This window comes from Procambarus clarkii, chromosome 16, assembly GCF_040958095.1.
Source record: "Procambarus clarkii isolate CNS0578487 chromosome 16, FALCON_Pclarkii_2.0, whole genome shotgun sequence".
NCBI lineage: Eukaryota > Metazoa > Arthropoda > Malacostraca > Decapoda > Cambaridae > Procambarus > Procambarus clarkii.
The window spans coordinates 11930555-11953744 of record NC_091165.1 but is presented as its reverse complement, the minus strand read 5'-3'; the positions used below and the strand labels follow the sequence as shown (position 1 = coordinate 11953744).

Below are 23190 nucleotides of genomic sequence, written 5' to 3'. Positions count from 1 at the left end.
TCATGGTGGTGTGAGTGCTCTAACTCTCATAGTGGGGTGAGTGCTCTCACTCTCATGTTGGGGAGGGGCTCTCACTCTCATGGGGGGGGAGTGTTCTCACTCTCATGGTTGGGTGAGTGCTCTCACTCATAGTGGGGTGAGTGTTCTCACTCTCATTGTGGGGTGAGTGCACTGACTCTAATAGTGGGGTGAGTGCTCTCACTCTCACGGTGGGGAGGGGGCTCTCACTCTCATTATGGGGTGAGTGCTCTCACTTTCATGGTGGGGAGAGTGCTCTCACTCTCATGGTGGGGTGAGTGCTCTCACTCATGGTGGGGTGAGTGCTCTCACTCTCATGGTGGGGAGGGGGCTCTCACTCTCATTGTGGGGTGAGTGCTCTCACTCTCATGGTGGAGAGGGGGCTCTCACTCTCATGGTGGGGTGAGTGCTCTCACTCTCATGGTTGGGTGAGTGCTCTCACTCTCATGGTGGGGTGAGTGCTCTCACTCTCATGGTGGTGTGTGTGCTCTAACTCTCATGGTGGGGTGAGTGCTCTCACTCTCATGTTGGGGAGGGGCTCTCACTCTCATGGTGGGGGGAGTGTTCTCACTCTCATGGTTGGGTGAGTGCTCTTACTAATGGTGGGGTGAGTGCTCTCACTCTCATTGTGGGGTGAGTGCACTGACTCTAATAGTGGGGTGAGTGCTCTCACTCTCACGGTGGGGAGGGGGCTCTCACTCTCATTATGGGGTGAGTGCTCTCACTTTTATGGTGAGGAGAGTGCTCTCACTCTCATGGTGGAGAGAGTGCTCTCACTCACATTGTGGGGTGAGTGCTCTCACTCTCAAGATTGGAGTGAGTGCTCTCACTCTCATGGTGAAGAGAGTGCTCTCACTCTCATGGTGGGGAGTGTGCTCTCACTTTCAAGGTTGGGGTGAGTGTTCTCACTCTCATGGTGGAGACAGTGCTCTCACTCTCATGGTGTAGAGAGTGCTCTCACTCTCATGGTGCGGAGGGGCCCTCTCACTCTCATGGTGGAGTGAGTGCTCTCACTCACATGGTGGGGAGAGAGATCTCACTCTCTTGGTGGGAAGAGTGCTCTCACTCTCATGGTGGGGTGAGTGTTCTCACTCTCATGGTTGGGTGGGTGCTCTTACTCGCATGGTGGGGTGAATGCTCTCACTGTCATGATGGTGGAGAGTGCTCTCACTGTCATGAAGAGGAGAGTGCACTCACTCTCATCTCAAAAACAACAGAGTAGCCAACACCGTCGCTGACTTAGACCCATCGGTGAAGACAGAAACGGGAGTGAGAAGAAAAGTGCTCGAGGAAAAGGCGTTTTAGAACCGTAGGAGGGGTAAAAGCTTTAGAGATACGGGTCAAGGATGTACAAAACCGCGGAAGAGGGACCCTCCACGGGGGCAAAGAAGGAACAACACGAGGAGAAACATCAGAAATACGAACGGAAAGAGAATCCTGTAGGCGAGATAACCGGACAGAAAGAGGGAGGTGGTGAAGAGGAACAGGAACCGCAGGAGGGGTAAAAGTTAAAGCACGACAGAGGCGAGAGGAAGGATGTTGCAAGGACCGCGCAAGATAGCGAAGACAGTAGCGATCACGGCGGTCCTGGAGAGACAGGAAGCCAGTGTCAACATACAAGCTAAGGATGGGAGTCGAACGAAAGGCACCAGAACTGAGGCGCAACCCAGTATGGTGCAAAGCATCAAGACGGCGAAGAGTAGAAGGAGAAGCAGACGAGTAAGCAGGACAACCATAATCGAGCTTAGACAGGACGAGAGAGGAATGTAAAGCAAGGAGAGTGCGCCTATCTGCCCCCCAAGAAGTATGGGACAAGACCCGAAGGAGGGTAAGGGCCTTAGAGCACTCAACACGGAGGTAAGAGATATGGGGAGACCAAGACAAACGAGTGTCAAGGAATAATCCCAAAAGCTTCGCGGAATCTTTGTATTCAAGGGGATGACCATAAAGTGACAAAGAGGGACGAAGAACAACCCGTTTCCGCGTAAAGTCATAGCACAAGTCTTAGAAATAGAGAACTTGAATCCATGATCTGTGGCCCAAGACGACACGGCATCAATTGCAAGTTGAAGCCGGTGTCGAAGGAGAGGCGAATCATCACCCTGACAACAAACGGTAAGATCATCGACATAGAGAGCGGAGAAGACACCAGAAGGAAGAGAGGAAAGAAGACCATTGAGGGCAACCAGAAAAAGAGTACTACTCAGAACACTACCCTAGGGCACACCTTCGTATTGCTGAAAAGATGGAGAGAGAGCGGTACCAAGGCGCACCCGAAAGGAACGACGAGAGAGGAAGTTGCGGAGAAAGAGAGGGAGATGACCACGAAGGCCAAAAGAATGAAGTTGAGATAGGATATGATAACGCCAAGTGGTGTCGTAAGCCTTTTCCAGGTCAAAAAGGACGGCAACAACGTAGGTCTTCGCAGGAAAAGCAGTACGAATATAGACCTCCAAGTTCACCAGGACATCTGTCGTGCTGCGGCACTTGTGGAAACCAAATTGAGAAGGGGAGAGGAGGTGATGGTGTTCCAGGAACCACATCAGACGAACGTTAACCATACGTTAAAAGAGTTTGCAGACACAACTTGTGAGAGCAATAGGGCGAAAGTCCTTAGGGGAAGTACCCAGAGACCCCGGTTTGCGAACAGGGAGGACAACGGCATCGAGCCAGTCCTCAGGGACTGACGACGACTCCCAGATCCGATTATACAGACTCAGTAAATACTGAGACGTGCTCGGAGGGAGATGGCGAAGCATCTCATAATGAATAACATCGGAGCCCCCCGCCGTAGAACCGCAGAGGGCCAGGGCAAAACGAAGTTCAGAGAGAGAGAAGGGATCATTATAGGGAAGCTGAAGATGAGTGCAGAAATCTAAAGGACGAGACTCAAGGACAGGTTTACGAAGAAGGAAAGATTGGGGAAGATGAAGACCAGAGCTAACAGAAGAAAAGTGGGAACCCAGTTCGGAAGGCGACCTGCAACGGGTCCGCCACAAGAGTATCATGGAGGTGAAGGACCGGTGAAACATCGGGGACGAACTTACCCGCTATCTTGCGGATACGCTTCCAGATCTGGGCCAGAGGGGTTTCGGACGTAATTGTTGAGACATAAGATGCCCAACATTCACGTTTAGCCGTACGGATGGCCCTACGGGCCACCGCACTCGCTTTCCGATAGAAAAGAAAAGAATCGGTCGTCTGCCTACGGCGGTGCCTCTTCCAGGCTGCACGCTTACAGCGGACAGCCCGAGCACAGTCCGCATTCCACCAGGGAACGCACTTCCGTGGACCCCGAGAGGAAGAGCGAGGAATAGAGCGGAGGGCAGCGTTGAAGACAGTGTCATGAAAAAGGAGGAGACCGCGAGAGAGAGGCAGAAGGGAGAGGTCAGAGAGAGCAGCACTGAGGGTAAATAGGGTCCAGTCTGCCTTAGAAAACTGCCACCTAGGGAAAGAGAGGGAAGGGCGAAAAGAGAAAAAGGAAACAAGGATGGGGAAATGATCACTTCCATGGAGGTCATCAAGAACCTGCCACGTGAAATCTAAGTAAAGAGAAGAAGAGCAGAGAGAAAGATCAAGACAAGAAAGGGTGCGAGTCCGAGAGTCCAAATGAGTGGGCTCACCAGAATTCAGAAGAGACAGGGAAGAAGAGAGGAGAAACGGCTCAAGGAGGCGACCCCGGGTATTCGTCAGAACGTTACCCCAAAGAGAATGACGACAATTGAAGTCACCCAGCAAGAGCACAGGCTCCGGCAAGGAGTCTAGGAGGTGTTTCAAATCAGGAAGAGAGAGCGGGACACTCGGGGGGAGATAAATAGAACAAACTGTGTACCATTTCCCCACAAAGATACGAGCAGCAGAACAATGGAGAGGCGAAGGAAAAAGTAAAGGAACAAAGGGAACATCTGCACGAATCAAGAGAGCAGAAGAATTAGAAGCCCCAGCAATGGCTGGGGGGGGGGGGAGAGAAAGGAAAAGAAACGCCACGAAAACGACCAGGACGAGCACCAAGCATTGGCTCCTGGAGACAGACACAAAGGAGCGAAAACCGCGAAATCAGAAGTTGGAGTTCGAGGAAATTGGCGTAATAATCTCGAACGTTCCATTGAAGAATGGACAACGACGAGAAGAGAAAGGACAAAACCAGAGAACAAGGAAGAAACCAAGGCGAAAGAGCAACAGAGCACGTTAAAGAATATCAGGGTCGGGATCAGGGTCAGCAAAGTTAGGGTTAGGGGGCATGGGTAAACTGAGCAAAGACGGAGGGAAGGAAATGGGAGAACAGATCAGAGGTGGGTGGGCGGGGTCTGGAGGAGGAGGAGGAGGAGGAAGAGGAGGTGACAACGGAGAGGAGCAGTCAAGGACAGCAGCAGGAAGAGGGGGAGTAGAAAGAGGGGAGCGCACCCCAGCAAGAGCAGCAACCGAAAGGGAAGCAGGGGCCAAAGAAACCTCCGTAGCAGGAACAGGGGACGCAATCACTGAAACGGGAGGGGAAGGAGCAACAGAACCAGACGTAGGAGCTGAGGAAGAAAGCGAAGCCTTCTTACCCGCCGGGGAAGAGGAAGGAGAGGAGCCAGGCTTACGCGCTTCTGACTTAAAGAGACCGGTGTCCCAGCAACTACGTACCGGGCAACGGATTCCAGTGTCTCAACAGGAGAAGCCGAACGAGAGCACACACGACGGCCGCTAGGAGAGCGATGGACATCCGCCCGCACCGACAGGCGGTGGGGAGAGCCGATAGATGGAGGAAGAGGATGGGAAGGAGGATCGGAGGGGGACGAGGAAGAAGACACAGGAGACACGACAGACCGGGTAGAAGGAAGGGGAACCCAGGACAGAGGACCAGGAGGAGGATCCTTCGGGAGAGAACCCAAAGGAACAGAGGAGGGGGCAGTGGGCGCATCAGGGTCCAAGGCCCGGAAACGGTTGTGAGTCTGAGGAAGGCGGGAAGGACGAGGAGAGGAAGAGCGCTATTTCTAAGACTTGTGCTATGACTTTTACGCGGAAACGGGTTGTTCTTCGTCCCTCTTTGTCACTTTATGGTCATCCCCTTGAATACAAAGATTCCGCGAAGCTTTTGGGATTATACCTTGACACTCGTTTGTCTTGGTCTCCCCATATCTCTTACCTCCGTGTTGAGTGCTCGAAGGCCCTTACCCTCCTTCGGGTCTTGTCCCATACTTCTTGGGGGGCAGATAGGCGCACTCTCCTTGCTTTACATTCCTCTCTCGTCCTGTCTAAGCTCGATTATGGTTGTCCTGCTTACTCGTCTGCTTCTCCTTCTACTCTTCGCCGTCTTGATGCTTTGCACCATACTGGGTTGTGCCTCAGTTCTGGTGCCTTTCGTTCGACTCCCATCCTTAGCTTGTATGTTGACACTGGCTTCCTGTCTCTCCAGGACCGCCGTGATCGCTACTGTCTTCGCTATCTTGCGCGGTCCTTGCAACATCCTTCCTCTCGCCTCTGTCGTGCTTTAACTTTTACCCCTCCTGCGGTTCCTGTTCCTCTTCACCACCTCCCTCTTTCTGTCCGGTTATCTCGCCTACAGGATTCTCTTTCCGTTCGTATTTCTGATGTTTCTCCTCGTGTTGTTCCTTCTTTGCCCCCGTGGAGGGTCCCTCTTCCGCGGTTTTGTACATCCTTGACCCGTATCTCTAAAGCTTTTACCCCTCCTACGGTTCTAAAACGCCTTTTCCTCGAGCACTTTTCTTCTCACTCCCGTTTCTGTCTTCACCGATGGGTCTAAGTCAGCGGACGGTGTTGGCTACTCTGTTGTTTTTCCTGATCGCACTTATATGTGTCGCTTGCCTCCGGAGACTAGCATCTTTACAGCGGAACTTTATGCTATTCTCTATGTTCTTCGTCTCCTGCTTTCTCGTTGTCAGTCTTCCTTTGTAGTTGTTGTTGGCTCTCGTAGTGCCCTCATGGCTCTCGGGTCCTTTAATCCGGTTCATCCAGTAGTTGTCGAGATCCAGCATTGGCTGTTTCTCGTTCACAGTAAATTTAAGTCGGTTGAGTTTTGTTGGGTTCCCAGCCATATTGGTGTGTCTTTAAATGAGCGTGCGGATGCTGCCGCCAAGGAAGCTGTCCGCTCTTGTCCCATCTCTCGTAAAGGCATTCCGTATTCCGACTTTTACCCGGTTATCCATTCCTCAGTCGTTACCCGTTGGCAGGCTTCTTGGTTGTCTGTTACTGGTAACAAGTTACGTACTCTTAAATGTCGCGTTTCCTCGTGGCCGTCCTCCTTCCACCGTAACCGGAGGTGGGAAACAGCTCTGGCGAGGTTGCGTATTGGCCATACTCGCTTAACCCATGGTCACTTGATGGAGCGCCGCCGTGCCCCTTATTGTCCTAGTTGCATTGTCCCTCTTACAGTCGTGCATTTCCTTCTTGAATGTCCTGACTTCCAGGACGAGCGTGTGTCTTGCTTTCCGACCGCCCCTCGCAGTCACCTGTCCCTCGATAGAATTCTTGGTGACTCGGATACTTTTGATATCGTTCGCCTTATGCGTTTTTGTTCTCGTATTGGCATCCTTAGTGATATTTAGCACCCTCTGATTATTTTGCGTATTTGATGGTGCTACATAGCCTTCCCGGTTTGGTGCCTTCTTTTGATAATTACTTACTTACTTGTGCTTGCGGGGGTTGAGCTCGGGCTCTTTGGTTCCGCCTCTCAAACGTCAATCAACAGGTGTACAGGTTCCTGAGCCTATTGGGCTCTATCATATCTGTCGGAATCCGACAGACACACACACACATAACATAGTATCCCCTTTTTCGTTTTCCCTTTAGAAAAGAAAATGGGAGATCCCGTGACGTCATAAACAACACGTATATTTACTATATTTAATATTGTTTATACAACAGTCTTGTATTTAAATTTAACAAAAAAGTAATCAACAAGACTGAATAAAATTACTAACACCAAAATGTAGCTTGATTTCCTTGTTAATGTAAAATTACTTGAGAAGTGGAACCAGGCCGACAGAGACTCTCACCACAACAACAAACACAGCCCCACACTGTACAAGGCTTCAAAGCTGGTTAAACCAACTAGACACCCACCCAAATTACGTGTCAACAACCAGCAACACAGCCTATCAACATCACAGCACCGACCGTATCTGTCTTACCAAGTACTGTATATCAGTTTTGTGCACATTTTTGATTCAATGGGGTAGGTGACTATAATATAGGAATAACCCAACAACGAAGTACGTGTACCCCAGATTACTCCCTGTTATGGACCCGAGTCCAGCTTCGGAGCATGGAGCAGTGCCGACAACGCCATCTGTGAGTCCGCTCCCGAAACACACTCCAAATGGACGACGCCATCTAGTGAGGACAGGATATACCGGCAACAGGTGCTGGATGCCTGTCTTAGTTGGCTCGTGAAATAGCCGCTGCTGACCTCTGGTGAGGTGGCGCTTAGACAGCAACACCATCTATGGAGTGGAGAGGTGGACGTTTGTGTCTAAGTGTGTAAGTGAGGTTCCCTAGAGCGTCCCAGTATTAATGACGTATCTGATTGCAGAGTCGACCTGGGACTGCTGTGTTGGACGATGGATCAGTCTACCCAAGGCAGCCAAGGTCTCTTCCTGAGTCTGCTTTGAAGAAGCTGTGAGCCACCCCTGGACAAACTCTGTTGAGAGTGTAATAGCCTGCCTGAGGCGTGGCAGGGTCGGGAATCGCCTTATCCGGGGCTGGCTGGTGGAAGAGACTAGCCACTGTGGTGCTTAGTGAGGAGAGTGATCAGCGGGTCACACGAGGCTCCTGCCTAGGGCTCGCAACCCTAGTACCGGTCGTGGAGTGGCCTACACAGCGGACCTGATCGGTACCTGCCAGCTACAGGCTGGATTGTGGTTGGAGGCCTCCACGACGAAGCACCCAGTGGGACTGTGATTTGGCTGGCCTGTGGCCAGGGTAGATTCATCAGAGTCATAGTGGATTCATTGTGGGCCACGGAAGAAGGAACCAGGGCTACCCAGAGTGAGCACTGTGGAGCATCCAGTGTCTTCGGAGGAAGACGAACCTGTACATAATTGTGTAGTTATAATCCCCGTGGGTGACGGTTATTTATTTATATATGGTGGTGGTAAATATATCAGAAAAACTGGAACATTTGTATCCCTCCCCCTTTAATTTAACTTGCGTTACGGAACACACCTCTTGAAAGCCTCTACTAACTTGGGACCGGATTCCCAAACTCTACTACCATCAGAGAAGAACCCGTTTGCGTCCCAGTAGGGCCGTAACACACCCTCATATACCATGTCACACCTGTATTAGATATATTTAGGGAACTGGTATTAACTCCTTGTATCCCATACAGGTAAATTGTGACTTGGAGCAGCAAGAAGCTGAGTATAGTTGAACTTTACTCATAATGTACCTAGCTGGATGCCAAGCCTTGTAGACCTCCCACCAGCCGCCATTACAAAGAGGCACAGGGCCACACCCATCTTGATACTACATTACACAGCCTTAGCAGGCCCCTACTACAGGAACAGCTAAGCCCTCTTTTGTTATAGTAGTATTAGTATTCATAATTAGTAATTATTACTAGTAGATTAGACCACCATATGTGGTATGATATAATAATACGGTGGACCACCATATGTGGTATAATAATTATAATCAAGGGTAAACAATTGGTAGTTTAAGAAGGAGCCATCTCAAAGTGGTTTAAGCTACAAATTGTCCCCCCAACAGTGTGTGAGATAATTTCAGGCAGTTTAATCAAGTACATACAGTTCACTCAATTAATTCTTACTTACTAAGAAAATAAATAAGACAGAACTTTATCTTATTAAAGTCAATTTAAAAAAGAGAATAGCTGCCTGGAGTTTTTCCCCACATTGTTTGGTCCTTCGAACCTAGATCTGATATACGTAACATTAGTGCAATATTACCTACACAAATTATAGCAGGAAGACACTGCTATATTTTTGCATTTTTTCTAGCCTAACTTTTCAATCTCATAGCAAACAGAACTTACAACAAGCACTATTATTGTTCTGAGGCCTGTACCAAAGGAACAATTGTGCTTTTTTCATTACAAGAGGTTGATAAGAAGCTACTTTACTTATAAGTTACTTATAAATGTTTTGTAGTTATAGGTTTTATAAACATTACTTTAATATTGCACCATTACTGTAACAATTACTGTATGCCACATTATTTACAACTAATTCTTGCACAAGGGTAGGACATTTTAGGCTGGTGTTGTACAGCAACCTAGTCTAATTTATTGTGCTAACCTTGTGTAAGGGTAAGAATTTTACACTTGTCTAGAGTTGAACATATATTACAACCTAGCAAGTACATATTTTTATGCAGTATTTAAGACAACCCGAGTTGTGTTGTCAACATATTACTATAACTATAACTATAATCATTTCACCTTTGAGTGTTAACCTGTGTCTCTGTATCAACCAAGAGTGATAAAGAAGGGCTAACTTGCGGAATACCAGCATTGATGCAGGCTTACCATTCAAATTATAGTGTGTATGATTATATAGTGTATATTTAAATAAATGATAAGTAGCTCTAGTTCGGAAACTAGTGGCTCCACTAAGTCAAGTACCAGAAATAGTCCTGACACTAGTCCTACACGACTAGCAAGTACTTCCAAGATGTCTACTGTCAAAAATGTAAAATTAACCCTCACAGCATTGAAGGGTCATTTAGCACGGCAGATTGACAAATGTGAAGACTTGAGTCAACAAACTCCAGTTAATTATGCAGCACTGGAAAGCTATCTTAAGCTTGCACAGAACAAATATCACCATGTGTTGCAACAAATGATAAAATATCAAGATTTACTTAACGTTACCAATATTGATGAAGATTCAATGAACGACATACTACAAGAAAACTCTGATTATGAGGATGCAATGTTTGCAAGGTTGCAACACTTTGATGATATGATATACGCCCATAAGGCCAGTACCAATATTGCAGCCACAACTACCCAGAACCTGACAGCACCAGAAGTCAAATTGCCATCACTCAGTCTCCCAACTTTTTCTGGTACAGAGGACGAGAGTTGGGACGGTTTCTGGAGCAAATTTGTCGATTCTGTGGATTCTAATGCCAATGTACCAAAGACGACAAAGTTTACATATTTACAGAGTGTCTTGAAAGATGAAGCATTTCAGGTGGTCTGTAATCTGAATCACACAGATGACGATTATGACAATGCCGTACAGCTCCTGAAAGATAATTACGCTAAACCAGAAAGGACCATCAGAATTCTAACACAGAAACTGTTAGAGATTAAACCTCCAAATAATACAGCAGTCTCACTCCAAGCCTTCAGATTGGAGCTTGAGTCCTTGCTCAAGGCACTTAAAAATAAAGTGAACTTGGTTGAGTCAGACTGGATAATGCAAGTCCATATGACACACAAAATACCCAATGACATACTGGATAAGTTGTTTGTACTCTACAGTAAGTCATCATTAACAGTAACAGAGATAAAAGAATGGTTGCACACCATCATAGAAAGACAAAGAGTTAACCCAGATGGAAAAGCAACATCTAAACCTTCGTCTACTACTAACAGTAAACAACAGAGTACAAACAGCACTCCAAACAAAGCTAAAACAACTTCCCCCTCCACAAAATGGACACAAGGCAGAGTGGGCACATACGCAGTTGGTCCCTCCAAACCTACAGTTAACGAGTTACCCAAACCGGTGACTCCTCAAGATGCTGTTAACGTCTGGAGACCATGTGTGTTCTGTGGACAATCACATTCCATATACTATTGCAAACTTTACCCTGATTGTGCTACACGCATAAAACGACTCAAGGAGTTAAATAGATGTACCAAGTGTATAAGGGCACATAATCCCGACACCTGTACATCTCAATTACGCACCTGCAATGGGTGCCATAAGGGTCAACATCATACAGCACTTTGTGGGGAGTCAAGAACAAGGTCTGCCAAACCAAAGGAGGAGGAAGGAATTACCACTTCAGTACAGCTTTGTACTGTGTTACCTGACATAAGTGTCTTCTCAACAAGGTCAAATCATAAATCAGCTCTACCTACTGCACGATTGATCATTAGAAATGGAGAGAACAAGGCCACCGAACGTGGATTATTTGATCAAGGGTCCCAACTGACCTTTATATCAAAGGAGGTGGTAGATACACTGAAACTTACACCTGTAAAGGAGACACGAATAAACATAGCAGGATTCCTGACTGACTCAGGAGCCCGAGCTTTCAGGGTAGTACGACCCAAAGTATGATTAGGAGGTTATGTACGAAAGGTACAAGCACTGGTCGTAGATAGATTCCCAACAGACCTGTATGTAGATTGTCTAGGAACAACAGCCAAATTCCTGGAAGAAAAGGGAGTTCCTTTGGCTGATAAAATTACATTGGACAACCTTTCCAATATTGGAATCTTTATGGGGTCAGATGTCTACCATAAGTTCATCAAAGGAAAGGAAGATAACCACGGTATGAACGTGTTATCATCTGCAGGTGGCTATTTACTAACAGGCCCAGTATTACGGGTAAAACAACCAGCACCTGTAGACCACCAACATGCCAACACAGTAATGGTTGCATGACTAGGAGACCAGTCTCCACTGCAACTCAGAGACATGACCGAGGATGAGCTTGATCCTCCTGTACATAAGTTATGGGACCTGGCAACTCTTGGCATTGTCCCTGAACAACCTAGCCCAGATGATGACTGAACTTACAAACAATACCTGGACTTAGTTATCTACAGAGATAATCAATACTGGGTCAGGTTACCATGGAAGCTGAAACACCCTCAGCTACCCGTCAACCATTTTATGGCACAAAACCAATTAAGATCACAGGTGTTGCGTTTACAAAGACAACCTGAGAACTTGAAGTTGTATCATGAAATAATACAAAGGCAGCTCGATGACAAATTTATCGAAGTTGTAACAAATGATAACCCAAAGGAAGGACACTACCTGCCACACCACCCTGTACAGAAGAATTCTGCTACTACCCCACTACGAATAGTATTTAATTGCAGTGCTAAAAAGGGGCAGAGTAGTGTTTCGTTAAATGACTGCCTTCAAACTGGCCCTAGCCTGACACAAAGGCTTTACGACGTGCTGTTAAAGTTTCGTATAGGGACTTGTGCATATACGGCCGACATTATCAAGGCATTCCTTAGGGTAGGTCTTCAAGAAGAGGACCGGAACTACACAAAGTTCCTATGGATCAAGGATTCTAACGATCCGAACAGTGAATTAATCACTTACCGGTTTGCGTCAGTCTTGTTCGGCGCCACCTCATCACTCTTTCTGCTCCAAGCTACCTTGGATACACACTTGAAGAAGTCCAATAGCACGAACAAGACGGAAATTAGCAAAAACCTGTATGTGGATAATTTTCTAGGAACAACCAACAGTGAGAGTAAACTGTTGGACATATACCATGAGGCCAATCGAGAATTAATGGGAGCCAATATGCCTCTCCAGTCTTGGGTCTCTAACAATGACAAATTAAATCAACTGATCGCAACTGAATTTCCCGACTGCCAAGTACCGGAGATGACAAAGGTACTAGGTGTCGAATGGAACACGACAACCGATCAGCTGACAATCAAGTCATTGGAGACAGATACCACTAACTTAACAATGAGAAAATTGCTATCACAAGTCAGCAAACCCTTCGACCCATTAGGACTATTAAGTCCAATACTAATTAATGAGAAGAAGTTAATACAAGAATGTTGGCAACAATAGATAGGCTGGGATGATCTTCTAACACCTGCCCTACAAGAAAAATGGCAAGGGTTAGTGAAAGATTTAAGTATCCTAGAGTCTGTCAAGTTCCCTCGGAACACAATAGTAAATGAAAAAGAACCAATTAAGGTACATGTATTTTGTGATGCCTCAGGAAAGGCTTATGGTACAGTAGCTTACCTGGTCTCAAATGGGCAAGCCAATTTGCTCACATCAAAGGCCAGAGTGGCACCTTTAAAGAAAAGATCACTGCCACAACTGGAATTAACAGCCTTACTGCTAGGTGTAAGATTGGCTCATTATCTGATCAAGGCCTTAAGCCACATTCACTTTAAAGAAACAGTAGTATGGTCAGATAATGAGACAGTGCTACAGTGGGTTAAAAACAATAACAGTAAGAATCCTTACGTGAGTAACTACGTTAAGGAAATACGAGAGTTGTCAGCAGGGTATAAACTAAGATATGTACCTACTAAAGAGAATCCAGCTGACTATCTCTCCCGAGGCCTGACTTTACGGCAATTAACAAAGGCAGAGATGTGGTTCAATGGACCTCAGTGGCTAATCAGCGATCAGTGGCCTGAACAAAAGCCACAAGTCATTGTGACCAATATCACTGTTCCCACTGAGAACCCGGAACTACCTCGGACTTTGGTAATTGATCCTGCTCGGTACTCTGAACTGAACAAACTTATAGGTGTCACCCAAGTAGTGTTTGATTTTCTAAAGAAAATAGGAATCAAGCATAAATTCCCTAGTGCCCTAAGGTACTGGGTCAAAAGAGCTCAGACCGACACATTCGGAACAGAATTTAACAATGTTCCTAAGAAGCTACAACATGATCTGGGTCTCTGGTTAGACACTGACAATTATAACTTGATAAGATGCGGAGGACGCTTACAACATGCTGACAGATCTGGAAGCAAAAAATTCAATATTGCTCCCTCGTCACCACATAGTAAGCAAACTAATTGTGTTACATATACACAAATACTGCACTCTGCATGGTGGGGTATTAGATACTCTCACGGACTTAAGACAACAGTACTGGCTACCCCAAGGTAGACAGACAGTAAAATCCATAATCAAATCCTGTGTTGTATGCTGGAGATACGATGCCAGAGTGTGTCCATATCCTGGCCCTCCTCCACTTCCGAAGGAACGAGTCGTGCATATTCGTCCCTTTGAGACAACAGGATTAGATTTCACAGGAGCACTAACACTAACAAGCACTAAAGACAAGAAACCAGTAAAAGCCTATATCTGTCTTTTTACTTGTGCCACAACAAGGGCAGTCCATCTAGAAGTGACTCTCGATATGAGTGCCGAAGCATTCTTACAGGCTTTCCGCAGGTTTGCTTCACGTAGATCTTGTCCTAAGTTAATGATCTCAGACAATGGGTCCAACTTAGTGGCAGGAGAAGTATGTCTGAGGAAAATCTGGACACACCCAAAGGTACGCACTGCCCTAACTCAACGGCAGTGCCATTGGAAATTCATACCTCCCAGAGCACCATGGCATGGAGGCTTCTATGAATGCATGATTGGTACGGTGAAACGTTCCCTACGGAAAACCCTACACCGCCAAAGGATTGACCTACAGGAGCTTCAAACAGTACTCATAGAGAAAGAAGCACGAGTTAATAACCGACTCTCTGATGATGTTGTGCAGCGTGAACCATTAAGTCCAGCTCATCTGATGTATGGGAGACCTCTCAAAACACTTGTGTCCCTTACGGACGAGGAACCAGAGAATCCTTCATATGTCAAAGAGAGTGATTTGGTTCAACGTTTCAAATATCTATCAAGGTGATAAGTCGGTGGAATGACGTATGGACTCGTGAATACTTTACAACTCTGAGGGAGTATCATTACGGGGCAAACAATCCCTATAACAGAATTAACTTGAACCCTGGTGACATAGTTCTGGTGGATAGTGATTGACCACGCTCAGTGTGGCCTGTAGGTCAAATAGTCTCTGTTCATCCAGACAGCCAGGGCATCTTGAGAATAGTGAAAGTTAAATGCCGAGGTAACACTACTCTCAAAACTTTAGAGAAATTAGTTCCTTTAGAACTGGCCAGGAAAGAAGACGTGCAACGACTTCCAGCACCCGATACGCCAGTACGGGACATACGTACCCAAAGGACTGCTGCACAACAATGTAAACTCAAATTAAAGCAGCACTATAATTCTGAAGGAGAAGAAAAAAGTGATCGCAGTCCTTACCGGGACTTTGACCCGTGTTCTTCCCCCCCCCCCGGAATTATGTCGGAATCCGACACACATACACATAACATAGTATCCCTTTTTTCGTTTTCCCTTCAGGAAAGAAAATGGGAGATCCCATGACGTCATAGACAACACGTATATTTACAATATTTAATATTGTTTATACAACAGTCTTGTATTTAAATTTAACTAGACACCCACCCAAATTATGTGTCAACAACCAGCAACACAGCCTATCAACATCACAGCAATGACTGTATCCGTCTTACCAAGTATTGTATATCAATTTTGTGCACATTTTTTATTCAATGGGATAGGCGGTTATAATATAGGAAAAACCCAACAACGAAGTACGTGTACCCCAGATTACACCCTCATATACCATATCACACCTGTATTAGATATATTTAGGGAACTGTTATTAACTCCTTGTATCCCATACAGGTAAATTGTGACTTGGAGCAGCAAGAAGCTGAGTATAGTTGAACTTTACACATAATGTACCTAGCTGGATGCCAAGCCTTGTAGTCCTCCCACCAGCCACCATTACAAAGAGACACAGGGCCACACCCATCTTGATACTACATTACACAGCCTTAGCAGGCCCCTACTACAGGAACAGCTAAGCCCTCTTTTGTTATAGTAGTATTAGTATTCATAATTAGTAATTATTACTAGTAGATTAGACCACCATATGTGGTATTATATAATAATAAGGTGGACCACCATATGTGGTATAATAATTATAATCAAGGGTAAACAATTGGTAGTTTAAGAAGGAGCCATCTCAAAGTGGTTTAAGCTACAAATTGTCCCCCCAACAGTGTGTGAGATAATTTCAGGCAGTTTAATCAAGTACATACAGTTTACTCAATTAATTCTTACTAAGAAAATAAATAAGACAGAAATTTATCTTATTAAAGTCAATTTAAAAAAGAGAATAGCTGCCTGGAGGTTTTCCCACAATATCTACACTTGAAACTGTGTATGGAGTCAGCCTCCACCACATTACTTCCTAATGCATTCTATTTGTCAACCACTCTGACACTAAAAAAGTTCTTTCTAATATCTCTGTGGCTCATTTGGGCACTCTGTTTCCACCTGTGTCCCCCTAGTGCGTGTTCCCCTTGTGTTAAATAGCCTGTCTTCATCAACCCTGTCGATTCCCTTGAGAATCTTGAATGTGGTGATCATGTCCCCCCTAAATCTTCTATCTTCCAACGAAGTGAGGTTTAATTCCCGTAGTCTCTCCTCGTAGCTCATACCTCTCTGCTCGGGTACTAGTCTGGTGGCAAACCTTAGAACCTTTTCCAGTTTAGTCTTATGCTTGACTAGATATGGACTCCATGCTGGAGCCGCATACTCTAGGATTGGTCTGACATATGTGGTATATAATGTTCTGAAAGATTCCTTACACAAGTTTCTAAAGGCCGTTCTTATGTTAGCCAACCTGGCATATGCCGCTGATGTTATCCTCTTGATATGAGCTTCAGGGGACAGGTCTGGCGTGATATCAACCCCCAGGTCTTTCTCTCTCTCTCTGACTCTTGAAGTATCTCATCTCCCAAATGATACCTTGTATCTGGCCTCCTGCTTCCTACCCCTATCTTCATTACATTACGTGTGTGTGTGTGTGTGTGTGTGTGTGTGTGTGTGTGTGTGTGTGTGTGTGTGTGTGTGTGTGTGCTCACCAATTGTACTCACCTATTTGTGCTTGCGAGGTTGAGCTCTGGCTCTTTGGTCCCGCCTCTCAACTGTCAATCAACTGGTGTACAGGTTCCTGAGCCTATTGGGCTCTATCATATCTACACTTGAAACTGTGTATGGAGTCAGCCTCCACCACATTACTTCCTAATGCATTCCATTTGTCAACCACTCTGACACTAAAAAAGTTCTTTCTAATATATCTGTGGCTCATTTGGGCACTCAATTTTCACCTGTGTTCCCTAGTGCGTGTGCCCCCACAAAGACACACAAGGCCATGTGAGGACACATGGGACCACACGAAAAAACACGGGGTCATGCGAGGACACACGGGGCCACGCGAGGACACACGGGGACACGCGAGGACACACGGGGACACGCGAGGACACAAGGGGACACGCGAGGACACAAGGGGACAAGTGAAGACACATGGTGATACGCGAGGACACAACGGGACACGCGAGGACACATGGGGCCATGCGAGGACACAAGGGAACACGCGAGGACACAAGGGGACACGCGAGGACACAAGAGGACACGCGAAGACACACGGGACCATGCGAGGTCACACGGGGACACGCGAGGACATAAAGGGACTCGCGAGGACACAAGGGGGACATGCGAGGGCACAAGGGGTCACGCGAGGACGCAAGGGGACACGGGAAGACACACGTTGCCACACAAGAACACACGTGGCCGCATGAGGACACACAGGGCCATTCGAGGATACTCGGGGCCTTGCAAGGATACACGGGACCACGCGAGGACACACGGGGCCATAAGATGCGTGGATACAAGGGGCCACGCGAAGATTCAAGGAGCCATGCGAGGACACACGGAGCCATGCGAGGACACACGGGGCCATGCAAGAACACATGGGACCACGCGAGGACACACAGGGACATGCGAGGACACACAGGGCCATGAGATACGTGGATACAATGGGTTACACGAGGATTCAAGGAGCCATGCGAGGACACAAGGGGCCACGCGAGGACACACGGGGCCACTCAAGGACACATGGGACCATGCGAGGACACACAGAGACTTGCGAGGACACACAGGGCCATGCGAAGTCACATGGGGCCACGCGAGGACACAAAAAGACACGCGAGGACACACAGGGCTACACGAGGACAAATGGATCCACGCAAGGACACACTGGGCCATGCGAGTACACATGGGGCCATGCGAGGACACGAGGGCCCTCACGAAGAAACACGGGGTCATGCAAGGACACAAGAGGCCACACGAAGACACACTGGGTCACGCCAGGACTCAAGGGGCCACGTGAGGACACACGCTGCCACGTGAGGACACACGGAGCCTTGCGAGGACACAAGGGGCCACACGAAGAAACACAGTGTCATGCGAGGACACACAGGGCCACGCGAGGACACATGGGCCCATGCGAGGACACAAGGGGACACACGAGGACACAAGAGGGACACGTGAGGACACACGAGGGCCATGGGAGGACACACGCGGACACGCGAGGACACAAGGGGCAATGCGTAGACACATGGAGACATGCGAGGACACACGCGGACACGCGAGGACACAAGGGGCAATGCGTAGACACATGGAGACATGCGAGGACACACGGAGTCACGCGAGGACACACAGGGCCACGCGAGGACACAAAGGGACAAGCGAGGACACAAGGGGACGCGCAAGGACACAAGGGGACATGCTAGGTCACAAGGGGACACGCGAAGACACAAGGGGACACGCGAGGTCAAAAGGGGACACGTGAGGACAAAAGGGCCGTGCGAGGACATAAGGGCCGTGCGAGGACATAAGGGGACACGCGAGGACACAAGGAGACACGTGAGGACACACAGGGCTACACGAGGACACGCGAATACACACACGGGGCTGTGCAAGGATACTCAGCACCATACGAAGACACACGGGGCAACACGAGGACTCAAAGGGCCACACGAGGACACATTGAAAGGAATTAGTCTATACCCTCTGAAAGATCCTTAACATGTATCAGAAACAGGATGGGTCCGAGTACAAAACCCTGTGGCTAGTGACTTCACGCCATTCTGAAGTCTCAACCCTAACAGTAACTCTCTGCTTTCTATTGCTTAAGTACTCCCTTGTCCACTGCAGCACCCTACCAGTTACTCTTGCCTGTTTGTCCAACATATGCACCAGCCTCTTATAAGGTACTGTGTCAAAGGATTTTTGACAGTCCAAGAAAATGCAGTCTGCCCACCCTTCTCTTTTTTTTGCTTAATCTTTATCACCTTGTCGTAAAATTCTATTAAACCTGTGAGGCAAGATTAACCATCCCTGAACCCATGTTTGTATGTGTCACGAAGTCCCTTCTCTCTAGATGTGCTACTAGGTTTTTCTTACGATCTTCTCCATCACCTTGCATGATATACAATTTAGGGACACTGGCCTGTAGTTCAGTGCCTGTTGCCTGTCGCCCTTTCTGTATATTGGGACTTTATTACCTGTCTTCAACACTTCTTGTTGGTCTTCCGTCTCCAATAACTAACAATACACCAAGGAGAATGACAAGCAAAGTGTTTCTAGACACTTGTTTATGCCAAGTTAGGACAGGCTAGGTCAGGTCAGGTCAATTTAACCCAGGCAGGCTGAGCCACCCAGGCTCCATCGTCAATCCTCAATCAACAACAAAGCTCATATATATAAATAAAAGATTAAACAAATTTGCAACGATGTTGCAGTGACATGTACCAGAAGATTTTATTTGTAAATTTCGGGGCTCAAATTCCCTGCGGCCCGGTCATTGACATAGTCCTCCTCCCAAACCAGGTAAGTCAATTTTATTTGTAATTCAGATGTTATTTGTTTATCTTTATTTTAGAGTAAATTTTTTATATATTTTTTGTCCGAGAATTACGTTCATTCTTGCCCAATTCTCACACTGCAAAGATTTTTTTTACGGATTTTTAACGGATTTTGATTACTTTATTTTAGTGTGTATGGGACATTCCATTTGTCCGTACGACTTCAGTACAGTATAGCGTCACATTAAATGGGGGGTCTGTCAGCGGGAGCTTTTGCTTAAGTGTTTGTGTTAATTGGTATACTTGGCTGTAACACCTATTTGACTTGTTTAATTATTCATTTAAGTCAATATCATATTTGTGACTACGAATTATTACACTACAGATACATATCTAGATGATGGAGAGCTAGATGGATAGATGAATAGAAGCTAGATGGATAGAAAACTAAATGGACAGATAAATAGATGGAAAGATGGACAGATAAATTGATGGATAGACGGCTAGATGAACAGATTGATTGATTGATAGATGGCGGCAAAGTTGGATTGATAGAAAGATAAATTGATAGATAGCTGGAAAGATATATTGAAAAATGGACAGATGGAAGGATAGATAGATGGATGGAAATATATAGATGGATGGAGAGATGGACAGATAAATGGATAGGTAGATTATGGGTAGAAGGATGGATAGATTGATATATGGATAAAGATGAATATATGGATGGTTGGATAGGTAGATGGATGGAGAGATGAATATATAGATTTTTAAATAAATGTATTATTTTAGGAGTTGGATAGATAGATGGATAGATATTCCGACAACTAGATGGACAGATAGATGGGAAAATAGATGGATGGATAGGTGGATACATACATGGTTGGATTGATAGATAGATTGAGGAATATACGGATGGATAGATAGCTGAATGAACAGGTAAACAGAGAGACAGATGGATGGATAGATAGATGGACAGATGGGAGACAAGCAGACCCAGGCAACGACGGGTATTCCCCCTAGTCTATGCTATAGGCGGGAATGTCTGTCTGTCTGTTCAGAGTTGGAGGCCAAGCGGTTTGGTCTAGCCTCACACAAATTGGCAGAGAGAATAGTCTGGGGTACGGGATGATCATATGATGGTCGGGGTCGCCAGATTTAAAAAATGGAACATCGTGCAAGTGAAACATTCTGACATCCATGACTATTTTTGCCACTGCCCTCCAGCTCTCCTGCTAAATATTTTCAAAACAAATTTAAAAATAAATCATATAGTATTATTCACCATTATATTCACTGATCTCGGGAAAATAAAAAAAATTCCTGCTATAAATAATTTGCTCATATCCTAAGAACATAAGAATGAAGGTATCTACAGAAGGTCTATTGGCCCCATACGAGGCACCTTCTAGTTGTATCCACCCAATCTCATTCATATATATATATATATATATGTCTAACCTACCATTAATAACTTAGACATATATATGAAGTAGGTTAGACATATCAGCATGACACAGACAATTCTTCAATAGCTTCAGAACAATCTCAAGCCACGGTGCGTTATCAGAGTAGGAGGTGATCATTTTTTTTAGTATTATCACCACTGAGCTCTCACTGGCGACCGCCGATACATTAGAGTTATATTTTTATAGAAGAGAGAGAGAGAGAGACAAACACACAAAGAAAAACACTGACACAGAGACACTCCGTGAGAGACAGAGAAATAAACAGATAGACAAAGCGAGAGGCTAAGTCAGAGAAAGAGACAGACTGGTAAATTGATAGATAAACAGACGGAAAGATAGATGCATAGATTGATGGATAAATGTTTGGATATATGGATAGATAGATGGGAGTCAGACAGATAGACCCGGCAACGCCGGGTGCCATCTCTGTAGAATAGATATATAGAAATGACTGTCAAATCGTCTTTTCGATGTTGAAGAGCAGATGCTTGGGGGTAGCATTACGCATATTTCATTAATTTTGGTTGCGTTCATGCTCTTCATGGACGGCTTGGGATTGGCATGTATCTCTCTCTCTCTCTATGTTTCGCTCTCTCTGACTCTCAGTCTACATAGCTCTCCTAAAACGTCGACTTTTTCATATCGTCGTTAAAATGGGTATCCCATGACTAGTTTGAAAATATAGCCATTAAAAGGACCATGCCTGAGTGACGACTTTTTCACAATTTCTTCAGTGAATGTTAGGACCATGACTTTTTCAAAACCAAAATATCGTCTTAAAACGGCAGGACCTGAGCGAATTCTTAACAATTCGTAGTTAAAAGGACATCGCCGGACGAAGACTTTTCCAAAACATAGTCTTTAAATAAATGCTCGTAGGCGACGACTTTTTAAAAACCAAAATATCACCGTAAAAATGGCTTGTCCTGGACAACGACATTGCCAAAATTAAAATGTCTTCGTCATCTCGTAAATAAGTATTCTAATTTTCTTGATGATGTGAGTTAATAGTGAGTTATTAGTGTGAGTAAGAGTTAATAGTTAATAGTGACCCCTTATCTTATTATCAGAGCTTATCGATGGAAAAGATAGCTTGATTGGAATGGGTTTGAAGTGGCACTTGGTGCAGTTGCTGGGCGCCCGAACTGATGATGTAATATGGCATGTGAGATTGGGGATGAAGAAGACGGGATGGGGTCTGATAAATTGACCTGTTGTGTGATTGGAGAAGAAGGAGAGGAGTGGGGAATAAAGGTGGTGATCCCGAAAAAGAAGGAAGAAGCTGATGTGTTATTGGAGTTGATGAGTTTCATTAATCCTTCTCCAGTGGGTGGTGTTATTGGGGGTTGAATGGATGAGGCTCATCCATCCCACTCCGGGGGTGGGAAAAGGTATGGGAACTAAACCACACACCAGAAGATGAGGAGACGACGACGTTTCAGTCCGTCCAGGAGCATTATCAAGTCGATCTTCTGGAGTGTGGTTCAGTTCTCATATCTTCAAGCCAGGTTATTGTGACTCATCGTCTGCATGTGGGAGAAGGTGTAAGGGGTGAGTGGGTCCGTATGGCCCCCTGATCAAGAGCTGACTATAGATTAGGTTAGCTTTATATATATATATATATATATATATATATATATATATATATATATATATATATATATATATATATATATATATATATATATATATATATATATATATATATGTCGTACCTAGTAGCCAGAACGCACTTCTCAGCCTACTATGCAAGGCCCGATTTGCTTAATAAGCCAAGTTTTCCTGAATTAATAGATTTTCTCTAATTTTTTTCTTATGAAATGATAAAGCTACCCATTTCATTATGTATGAGGTCAATTTTTTGTTATTGGAATTAAAATTAACGTAGATATTTGACCGAACCTAACCAACCCTACCTAACCTAACCTAACCTATCTCTATAGGCTAGGTTCGGTTAGGTAGCCGAAAAAGTTAGGTTAGGTTAGGTTAGGTAGGTTAGGTAGTCGAAAAACAATTATTTCTTGAAAACTTGGCTTATTAGGCAAATCGGGCCTTGCATAGTAGGCTGAGAAGTGTGTTCTGGCTACTAGGTACGACATATATATATATATATATATATATATATATATATATATATATATATATATATATATATATATATATATATACATATATATATATATATATATATATATATATATATATATATATATATATATGTCGTACCTAATAGCCAGAACGCACTTC

General features: G+C 45.4%; 1 protein-coding gene across 1 annotated transcript; it reads left to right on the top strand.

The window, feature by feature from the left end:
• The first annotated feature begins 9653 nt into the window (after positions 1 to 9653).
• Positions 9654 to 11279, top strand: LOC138365465 (uncharacterized). The gene has a single exon (XM_069325780.1). The coding sequence runs from the start codon at positions 9654 to 9656 to the stop codon at positions 11277 to 11279; it is 1626 nt and encodes a 541-aa protein (XP_069181881.1).
• Positions 11280 to 23190: the final 11911 nt, after the last annotated feature.